This window comes from Marmota flaviventris, chromosome 6 (genome assembly GCF_047511675.1).
Source record: "Marmota flaviventris isolate mMarFla1 chromosome 6, mMarFla1.hap1, whole genome shotgun sequence".
Classification (NCBI taxonomy): domain Eukaryota; kingdom Metazoa; phylum Chordata; class Mammalia; order Rodentia; family Sciuridae; genus Marmota; species Marmota flaviventris.
The window spans coordinates 124,719,976-124,730,835 of NC_092503.1; the positions used below are offsets into that span (position 1 = coordinate 124,719,976).

General features: G+C 42.4%; 1 protein-coding gene across 10 annotated transcripts in view; it reads left to right on the top strand.

Annotated features, from left to right (window-relative positions):
- The window catches only part of Trim31 (tripartite motif containing 31), a 25,982-nt gene extending 15,495 nt beyond the window's left edge, over nt 1-10,487 (top strand). For all 10 annotated transcript variants that reach the window (XM_071613583.1, XM_071613584.1, XM_034635379.2 and 7 more), the window contains 6 exons: nt 598-828; nt 2,863-2,885; nt 3,426-3,541; nt 5,729-5,803; nt 7,815-8,015; nt 9,024-10,487. In XM_071613583.1, coding sequence (XP_071469684.1) covers nt 598-828; nt 2,863-2,885; nt 3,426-3,541; nt 5,729-5,803; nt 7,815-8,015; nt 9,024-9,550 — 1,173 coding nt within the window. In that variant the 3' untranslated portion in view covers nt 9,551-10,487. The remainder of the gene's footprint in view (nt 1-597; nt 829-2,862; nt 2,886-3,425; nt 3,542-5,728; nt 5,804-7,814; nt 8,016-9,023) is intronic.
- Nucleotides 10,488-10,860: the final 373 nt, after the last annotated feature.

The window sequence follows — 10,860 nt, forward strand, 5'->3', positions numbered from 1 at the left end:
AGAATGTGACCTGCGGGCTAGGTGTGTTCACGCCCTCTCCTCTAAGGACTTGACATGCCAGGGTGCAGCAGCTGGGTGACCCACCTTGCTTTCACAGAGCAGGTAGGCAGCTTGCCTCTGACACCGGCACCACAGTTGGTAAAAGGAAAACCTGCACTGGTCTTAAAATCAGAAATATTGGCTTTTAACTAAGCTCTGCCTAAGGAGGCCATGACTAACAAGAGACTGATTCTCAAGTTCGAAATGAGAGACTGTGGTATCACCCAACACTTTTAGGTGTCTTGTTTTGTTGGCATGTCCAAGGAAAAATTATGTGACAGCAGATTATAACCTGACAGCCTTCTGAAAATGTGAGTTTTAGACACTGAGGTCCTTAAAGGTGAAAATGATGAAACATAACTTAGCCTAAAACAAAGAACATAGGAAGTGCTTTTAAAGTTCATTCTTCTCACCTCTCCTTTCCTACAAGTCTGTCACAGTACACGGTTCTGCTCTGGCACTCAGTATAAACTTAATACACTTAAAATTGAATACAGTGGCCTGGGCAGATATTGGAGGCTACCCTCTCATCTCTGTGTCCCTTTCTCTTGCCACCAGAATCATGTAAATTTTGAGAGGATAAAGATCCTTGGGGAATTCAGGCACCTGCAGCAGGTCCTTGAGGAGGAGAAGAATTTCCTCCTGTCCCGGCTCCATTGGCTGGAGCAGGAGGGGACAGAGCACAGGAAACTCTTCATGGCTTCAATGGAGTTGCAGCTGACCACCCTCAAGAAGCTCATTGATTCCTTGAAGGTCAAGCAGCAAATGCTTCCTAGTCAGCTGCTGGAGGTGAGAGTCCTTTGGGGGCAGAACTGTGGACAGGTAGCAGTCTATCCCTGGTCTCAAGTCAGAGCATGGACCACCTGACAGAATACGCGAGATTGCCCCAATCATCTTTTTTTTTTCTTTTTTGGTAAATTATAGTTGTACATAATGGTGGGATTCATTGTACATATTCATGCATGCACACAATATAACAATATAATTTGGCCAATATTATTCTCCAGTATTTCTCTTTCCTTCCCCTCTTCCCTTCTTCTGATCTCTTTTCTCAATTCTACTGATCTCCCTTCAGTTTTCATGAGATCCTCCCCATACAACATTTCTTTTCCTTTTCCCTCTCTCGCTTGCACATGTGAAAGAAAACATATGAACCTTGACTTTCCAAGTTTGGCTTATTTTGCTTAACATGATGTTCTCAAGTTCCATCTATTTCCTTCAAATGAAACAATTTCATTTTTATGGTTGAATAATACTCCATCGTGCATATATATACCATATTTTCTTCATCCATTCATTCATTGATGAGCACCTACTCTGTTTTCATAGTTAGGTGAACATGATTATACTGCTATAAATATGACGATGCATATATGATTATAATATGAAGTCTTTTATGCTTTAGGATAGACATCAAGCAGTGAGATAGCTGGGTAATGTTGTCGTTCTATTCCTAGTCTTTTGAGGAACCTCCATACTGATTTCTATACTGGTTGTATTTATTTACAGTCTTACCAATAATGTAAAAGTGTTCCTTTTTCTCCACATACTTGCCATAATTTATTATTGTTTATATTCTTGATGGCTGACATTCTAAGTTGGGTAAGATAAAATCTCAGTGTAGTTTTTATTTGCATTTACCCCAATCTTATTACCTCTAGCACAGACATGTAAGCCACATACATAATTTAGCAGTAAAATGTGGGTCACATGTGTAATTTAAAATATAATGTGAACTATATAATGTGATTTTAAAATGCACTGCAAAACATGTATCTAACTTAAATTTTTCTAGTAACCACATTAAAAAGGTAAAAAAGAAACTGATGAAATAAATTTTAAGAAAATATTTAGTTAACTCAATGTCTAAAAGTTATTTCGTCCTGTTCTCCATATATTTTTTTTTTAATTTTTGTAGTTTAGATGGACAGAATGCCTTTATTTTATTTGTTTACTTTTATGTGGTGCTGAGGATTGAACCCAGTGCCTCATGCATGCTAGGCAAGCACTCTGCCACTGAGCTATAGCATCAGCCCCTTTTTCCATATTTTTGAGGTATTACATTCTGGGAATTTTTTTTTTGGGGGGGGTACTGAGTTTTTGACTTCTAATATATATTTTGCACTTTTAGTACATCTCAGTTCAGAGGCTAAATTGTCAGTTGTTGAAATAAAATGTAATCCTACCAAATCAATAAAGTTGTGTTCCATGGAAAGAGAATTTTACTCCTGCTTCAGTTTTTAATTTAAATTTTAATTAGTGAAAATTAAATTGAGTTAAAAATGTGGTTTATTGTCACACTAGCCTTGTTTCAAGTGTTAATAGCCATAAGTGGCTGTGCAGTGGCTACCATATTGGACAGCGTAGGTCTAGGTGATGCACAAAATTAGATGAGATGATCACACCTGAATTCATCTCCTTTGCCTATAAGTTTTTCTTTCTTTCTTTCAAGAAATCTCTCTCTCTCTCTCTCTCTCTCTCTCTCTCTCTACCCCATCCCCCACCCCACCCCCAACCCACACACAGAGAAAGGAAAAGATTATGCAAAGCCATTCCAGCCTCTCTCCTGTCCTTGGTTTAGTATCAGAGACAAAAATTCATTCTCAGAATCTCAGTGTTTCTTCTCCTCATCTTCACTCAGATTTTCACTTCACTTTTCTTGTCTACTTGTATATGAGGTGCTTCTTGGAGTAGCCCTCCAGGGGCACATGGGAATAGTGAGGGAATTGGAAGGTTTCTCACTCCATCTCTAGCAGGGTGGGAAGCTTCACTTTGGCCCTGTGGTCAGCTACACACTAAAGCTGTGCTCTCTTTCTCTTCTAGGACATCAGAGTTATCCTGCACAGGTATGATGGGCCAACCCGCATGCATCATGCATACAGTACTCAACATATATTCAAACACACTCAACATTTTTCCCTCCCAAATATCTCCACTCTTAATTTTGCAGTCAACTATTTAGGTTGAAGATGGGGAATGCCTGAGCCTTAGCATAGGGTTGGTTGATTTTAAAAAAAAAAAAAAGAAAAGAAAGAAAGAAAAAGAAGCTTTTTGTCAACTTCCTAGTTCTTCAGCACAGATTCTCCTATTTTCTGGCACCTTCTGTATGTCCCCTTGCTCAACTAGGTGGCTCCTGGGTCCCCTACTAGATTTCCCTGCCCCTGTTCTGGTCTCTCCTCTGTCTCCAACTCTCACCTTCGTTTTCATATTTCCTCAAGCCCCACCTCTCTCCAGCCCTGTAGCTCTAGCCCTGGCCTCTGACTCCTAGCTCACTAACCCCTGACTCACACCAGCCAGGCCTCTATCTCCTCTTATGCATGTCACTAGGTCCTCCCTCCCCCACATCCCATCCCCTGATCTCACCATCACCTTCCACGACTTCATAGGAGTGAAGAATTTCAATTTCTCAATCCAACCCTGATTCCTCCACACCTGGAGAAAAAACTCAGTGAAGCAAAATCAAGACATGACTCCATCATAGAGAACATGAAGAAATTCGAAGGTATGGAACTGGCTGTCACCTCCTTCAGTCACCTGCCTCTGGGGATTCTCTCCCCATCACCCTGCCCCCCCCAGAAGCTGAACTGTAACTCGTACATGCCAATAATAATTAGTGGGCCCTTCAAATGCTAGGATCTCTCTTGGGCAGTTTCCAAGTATTGCTATGCTTCCTTTCAGGCAATTCTAACTCTATCTTCATAGTATGTTATTTATTTGCCTCCCTGACTCATGACAGCCACTAGAAGGGGCTTTGACTTAAACCATAAGTGACTATTTCTGGGGGACCAGAGAGGAGACAGGATACTACTTTCCCAAGACTTCAAGCAGGGACTGTGAGATCTACAACCAGTGGTTCTTCCTGAGTACAGAAGTGAATCTCAATTAAAAGTCAATGACATTTTGGGAAAATCCTTTTTCCTCCCTCCTGAGGAAACAGAAATCATCCAGAACACCAAGTGAACAACTTGGGCTTTAGATAGTTGGTCAGATATTCTTCAAAACCTTGTCTAGGGCTAGAATTGTGGCTCAGTAGTAGAGTGCTTTCCTCACATGCGTAGGGCTCTGGGTTTGATCCTTAGCACCACATAAATAAATAATATAAAAGTATTATGTCCATCTACAACTAAAATTTTTTTAATTTTTTTTTTTAAAAACTTGCCTGGGCAGGGCATGGTGGTTCATGTCTTTAATTTCAGAACTCAGGGGACTGAGGCAGGAAGATCATAAGCCCAAGGCCAGCCTCAACAACCTAGTGAGGCCCTAAGCAACTTATCAGGACTCTGTCTCAAAATAAAAAATAAAAAGGGTTGGGGATGTGGCTCACTGGTTAAGAGTCCCTGGTTCAATCCCTGGTACGAAAGAAAGAAAGAGAGAGAGAGAGAGAGAGAGAGAGAGAGAGAGAGAGAGAGAGAGAATGGGGAAAGGCGGGAGAAAGGAAGGAAAGAAGAAAGGAAAAAATCTTATCTGGGTTTGCAACAGGGAAGCAGGTTTGGCGTCAGTAAAGACTCCCTTCCTTGCAAAACTGTGTTGTCTAAGCTGGGAGTAAAGATAGTTTTAATAGAGTCCTCTACTTAGAACTATCACAAAAGTCCACATTCCATCCACATTTACTTCAGGATGTGTTGTCAGCTCTGAAATGTAGCTTGTCCGAATGCGCTACAGGTTTAGAATGCATACCAATTTCTGAAGACTTGGTATGAAAATAAAATGTAAGCTGGTGCAATGGCACATGCCTGTAATCCTAGCTTCCTAGGAAATGGAGACAGGAAGATCCAAGTTTGAGGTCAGCCTCAGCAACTAAGCAAGACTCTGTCTCAAAAAAAAAAAAGAATCTAGAATGTAGAATATGTGCGTGTGTGTGTTTGTGTGTGTGTGTGTGTGTGTGTGTGTGTGTGTATAAAATTTATGGTGCTGGGGATTGAACCCAAGGTCTTGTACATGCTTGGCAGGCACTCAACCAACTGAGATATATCCCTAGCTCTACAATAGTTTTTTAATTGAGACAAGGTCTCACTTTGTTGCCCAGGCTGGTTTCAAATTTGTGAACTCAAGTGATCCACCTACCTTGGCTTCCTGAATAGCTGGGACTACAGATACTCAGCTAGCAATACATTTTTATTCTATATGTTAAAATGACAACATTTTGAAAATACTGAGTTAAATAAAACATACTTTAAAATTAATTTCACCAGTTTAATTTACTTTTTTAATATGACTACTAGAAAATTTAAAATTAAGTGGTTCATATTTGTGGCTTCTACTGTGTTTCTACTGAATAGTGCTGGGCTAAAGAACCACTGCAGGGAAGCACAAAGGACACTTCTATATTTTAGTATCTTCTTGGTTCACTAAGAATTTGAGAGACAAGCTGGGTGTGGTTACATATGCCGATAATCCTAGCAACTGGGGAGGGTGAGGCAGGAGGATCAAAGGCCAACCCCAGCAATTTAGGGAAAACCTGTCTCAAAATAAAAATAAATAAACAAAAGGTCTGAGGATGTAACTCAGCCCCTAGCTTCAATTTTCAGTCCAAAAATAAAATTTAAAATTTGAAAACCAGAATATGAGAGAGAAATCCATCTCCCCACTTGTCCCAAGCATCTCAAATTTCAAGTCAGTGCCAAGCTGTATAGTCCTGCTTCCTGTTTCACCTCCCTCAACTCCATTTCTTTGCATTTTCTACCCCTAGATAACCTCCAGGCTAATGGGAAGAAAGATAAAAACAGATTCCTCAAAGGCATGAATGAAAAAGACAAGCAGAACTGTAAGTGATGGCTGCTTCCTGTCATTTGGGGCAAGTGAGAAATGTAAGGGGAAGAACTCTCTCTTTGGATTCAAAAAGGCTTCCTGGGTGAATGCTAGTGAACCAATTGAGAAGAACAGACTCATATGTTTTATTTATTTAAACTTATGTAATTCACAGCATAGTGACAATCCTAAATTTTAGAAGTATTCAAAAGTAATAGAAATCTATTACTTTTGAATACTTCTAAAATTTAGGATTCTTCATTGCTTAGAGGCAGAGAAAAAAAAGTGAGACAAGGAAGCAAAGGAGGCGACTCTTTGTAGTATTAGCTGACCTGCTGGGCCTAGGTTTCTGGGCAAACTACTATGGATGTGATGTTAGAATAATTCAGAGATGGAGAAACATTGTCATAACAGCTTGTACTGAAATCAGTAGAAATGGTTCTGCCACCTGATGGTAACACTAGAATTATCATTTCTTAAAGACCCACTATGTTCTGAGCATCCCATTTCCAAGATTGCAAACCCTACAACTATCCCCCAAGGTACATGTTTATTACCTGCAATTTACAATGAAGCTCCCTGGAACTCCAGAGAAGAGAGCTAGGCTTCTTGGGCCATGTGATTTTAAGTGAAATAGAATAAGAATTCATGGACTGGGGTCAGAGGTAGAGCACTTGCCTAGCAAGTGTGAGGCCTGGGTTCGTTCCTCAGCACTACATAAAAGTAAATAAAATAAAGGTATTGTGTCCAACTACAACTAATATATATATATATATATATATATATATATATATATATATATATAGAATTCACTTCTCCAAAGCCAGAAATGACACTGTTCATTCCAAAGTCAGCAAGATTTAGAGATTATATTCTACCAGCATTCCACAAGAGGAGATACTGACCTTTGAAGAAGGTAAGTGTTTGCTGTATTCCCTGACTTGTACCCTGTTGAGTGTTCAACATCCCAGGTTCTAGCATTATGGACCAGTAGGGAAGCCTCCTTCTGTCTGTCATCCCCTTGGGTCGGGGATGGTGTTCACTGAGAACCACTGACTGTTGTTGTGGTACTGAGGATTGAAGCCTGGGGTGCTCAACCACTGAGCTACGTCCCCAACCCTGTTTATCTTTTGTTTTGAGATGGGGTCTCACTGAGTTGCCAGTCCTCAAACTTACAATTCTCCTGCCTCACCTTCCTTGGTTGCTGGGACTACTACAGATTTGCACCACTACCCCTAGCTATTTGTATTTGTTTTTAATATGCAGTTTCTGGTTATTAAAACTAAATTTGGGTCTGGGTACATAGCTCAGTGGTAGAGTGCTTGGCTGGCATGGCATGTGAAAAACCCTGGATTCCATTCCTAGTGCCTCAAAAAAACTTTTTTGTTTTCTCTCCCTAATTCCTAGGGTGTCTATTAGAGAAAAATAATCCAGAGTCATCTTTTCCAACTAGGAGTCTGCTCCAAACACTGGGATTTTCCTGTGGGGTAGTGAGAGGTCCTCCAAGTCTACTGGAGGAAATGCTCTTTCCACCCACCGTCGGGAATACACTGAATTGACCCAGAATACACTGAAATTTCCTAACATGCAGGCCACCCTCTCCTGTCAGAACTAGATGGAATGAATCAATGCTCTCAGTATCTACCTGAGATTGAGATTACAAATCAGCAGAAACTCCCCACTACTCAAATAGGAGAATAAGAAAACAACAGAAAAAGGGGTTTAGAGACACCTTAAAAAGAGATTGGGGGATGGGGTGCTGTGGAATCTATAGTTCTTGAGTATACCAGGTGCCACATATTGCATGGGCAGATATGGGTGGAAGACAGGCATCTCATGAGTCTTCTCTACTTTCCAAATTACAGGAAATACTGGGCCCCCGGATCCGTTTGCCCCTAACCTGTTTCTTGAATTTAGCCTAGGTCCCTCCTGCTGTAGGTAGAACTCAGCCGCACAATTGGCAATGGAGATTCATTGCTGACGCTTACTGACATCTTTTCTACTTTCCTTCTCCTTCTTCCTCAAAGGGGACGAAACAATTAAGCCGGGGCCATGGAATCCCTACCCCGCAACTCCAACCCACGCCTTATTTGGGGCTCCCTTTGCTGGGGAAGCCGCCCCTTCAGCATCACTTCTGGCCGGAAGCAGGGAGACTTATGTTGAAGTTCCTGGAAACGGAGCGGGGAGCTTTGGCGCTGAGATTACTGAACGGTTCAAAGTGGTGCTGAGTGAGTGGCTGAAGGCGATCATGGTTCCTGGTTGAGCAGAGTCGCGTCGAGGGAGTGGAAAGTCGGGAAGAGGCCTGGGCTACTGACAGGGAAGATGCGGGTGGTGGTGAAGGCTGGAGAAGGATGAACGCGTTCTTTAATGAAACGAAAGGAAAAGACAACCTTGGACCCTTGGAGCTCTAGCCTCATTCTTGGCTTCTCCTATCACTTTGGCTATGGTGCCTCCTAGAGGATAAACGTAGTCCCTACCACTGTCTCCCTCTGACTCCCTCCCTGACTACCCCGCCGCTCCTTTTTTTAAACTATTTGAGTGGCAGTAGTTCAGGCACAAGGCCAAAGATGAGTAAGGCCTGCTTGGGTCAAGATCCTAACCCTCCCCATGAGCCTGACCGCTGTCGCTCTTACCTGCATTCCCACATCCTCCATCTCACCCAAATGCCCACATGTAGCAATGGAAAATTAATATTGCAGCAAAGACTGAGATTACAAATCAGCAGAAAGTCCCCACAATCAAACCATTGTGGAGGGTGGATGGGGAGCCTTCTAGCCTTGGTAAACTGTGCCTGAATGTCTGAATCCTCAATGTGGGACTGAGGTCAGGAGATTCTGAATATTCCTTCTGTGTTCCAATCTTCCTCTTCATTCTTGTGTTTGAGGGACTTCACTTTGGAAAAATTACTTAAGCTCATAAAGTCTGAGCCTCAACATCTCATACTAGCCTCAATCAGGGACCACGGGAAATGAGGAAGGAAGAGATGATCTCTCATCTTTGATTGTTGAAATGATCCCACCACCATCAGCAGCAGGGAGCTCCCCTCTGCACCCACAGAACAGCACATGATGAAATTAGGGATGGACTTTGGGGGGGGGGGGATAGGCCTAGGACCTCTCCTATGGCTAGGGTTGTGCCTGGGGAGAGGAAACCTATTTCCAGCTGCATCTGGGGAAGCTCAGAATTTGGGGTTGAACAACTTGACTCTCTCCCTCTTTCTCCTCATTTTCCCACAGCCCCTGTGACACTGGATGCGGCCTCAGCGCACCCAGACCTCATCCTTTCCCAGGATCTAAAGACAGTAACTCTGGCCCTCCACTTCCCGCGCAGGTCGGAGGAGCCCGCCAACCCCGAGTGCTTCTACCCTTTTCGTTGTGTACTGGGCTGTCCAGGCATTTCTTCTGGCTGCCAGGCCTGGGAGGCGGAGCTTCAAGGGAGGGAAAGCGGGGGCTGTCTGGTGGGCGTGGCCTCGGAGCTAGTGTCAAGACGCGGTTGTCTGCTTGTGGAGCCCTTGGCAGGCCTCTGGACGCTGCGCATCACAAGCATTGGGTGCGAGGCGCTCACCGATGGTGGTACCCGGGAGAACCTCCCCATCCGTCCGAAGAAAGTGGGCATCTTCGTGGACCACGCACGCGGGAAGATCGTCTTCTTTGACAGCACCACAAGCAAGCACATCTATACCTTTCACGCCTCCTTCGCTGGGCAGATCTTCCCCTTTTTCCAGCTCCTGTACCCTGGCACCCGAATCTCCCTGAATCCCTAGAGTTGTTCCCTTTCCTTTCTCTCCGTCTCTTCCCTTCTAACTCCCCATTTTGGGATGCGCTGCAGTTAGTCCCATTGAAGCTAGGCTTCCTGGAGCCCTTTCCAAACTTTCTGATATTCTGACCCCATTTAAAATTTTCCATTTTTCTCTCAGGTTCCCCTTCCCCTTTCTATGTCTGAATCAAGAAGAAAGACTCAAATACACCAAAAGACTATACATAAGGCTATCCGTTGCAGCACTTTTTGTAATAGAACAAGATTGGAAGCAACTCAAATGCCCCTCAACAAGTGATGGTTAAAAAAAGCTGAGGTGAGAAAGCATTTGAACCCTAGTTGAGACTAAAGATGCAGAAGCTGACCTGAGCTGCTCCCTTCTTTTCCTCCACCTCATTTTTCCTGCTGCACACACCTGCACAAGTAACTCTGAATGCAGCCTTTGCTGGTCCAGACCTCATCCTTTCCTGAGGTCTGAAAACCACCATGTTGGGCTTTGTCTCTTCAGGAGACTCAGCCAGATCCTCTTTAATACCAATTTGCAAATGAGGACTATTTATGTTGTAATATGGGATGACCTCCAAGATATATTGTTAAGTGAAAAAATTAAGTGAGTAACCATACACATAGTATATTAAATGTCACATAAGGAGGGGTATTAATATACATTTTTCCTTATATTTATTTTCTTTTTAAATAGAAGGATAAACCAAAACCTAATTCAAATTACCTATGGGGGAGGGTAAAATTAGGTGGAAATGGTGGAAATTAGTCTTTTCTAAATATTTCAAACCCAGGGCCTCATACTTGCCAGCCTTTGCTGAACTTTGCTGAGCCACATCCCCAGCACAAGTGTGTGTCATTTTGTATATTTGACATAATGTAAATATTTCACATCATTATAAAAAATTAAATGAGATGAAATAAATCTAATTGTCTACATAGTTAGTAGTATTTCTTAGCTGTGTCCATAAAGAAGAACTAAAACTAATATGAAACTCATCAGATTTAGATCTGAGTAACAAGGGATTCAGAAGATACAGTCTGCAACTTCCAATTTGGAAAATTTGCAGGAGAAGGAACAAGTTTTCTTCATTAAATAAATTGCTGAGGTAGGCACAGCGGCACATGTCTATAATCCCAGCAACTTGGGAAGCTAAGACAGGAAGAACAAGAGGTGGAGGTCAGTCACAGCCATGTAGTGAGACTGTGAAAATAAAAAATAAAAAAGACTGGAGATGTAGCTCAGTGTTAGAGCACTCTTGAGTTCAATCCTCAATATCACAAAAAAAGAAAAAGAAAAAGTAACAAAAAATT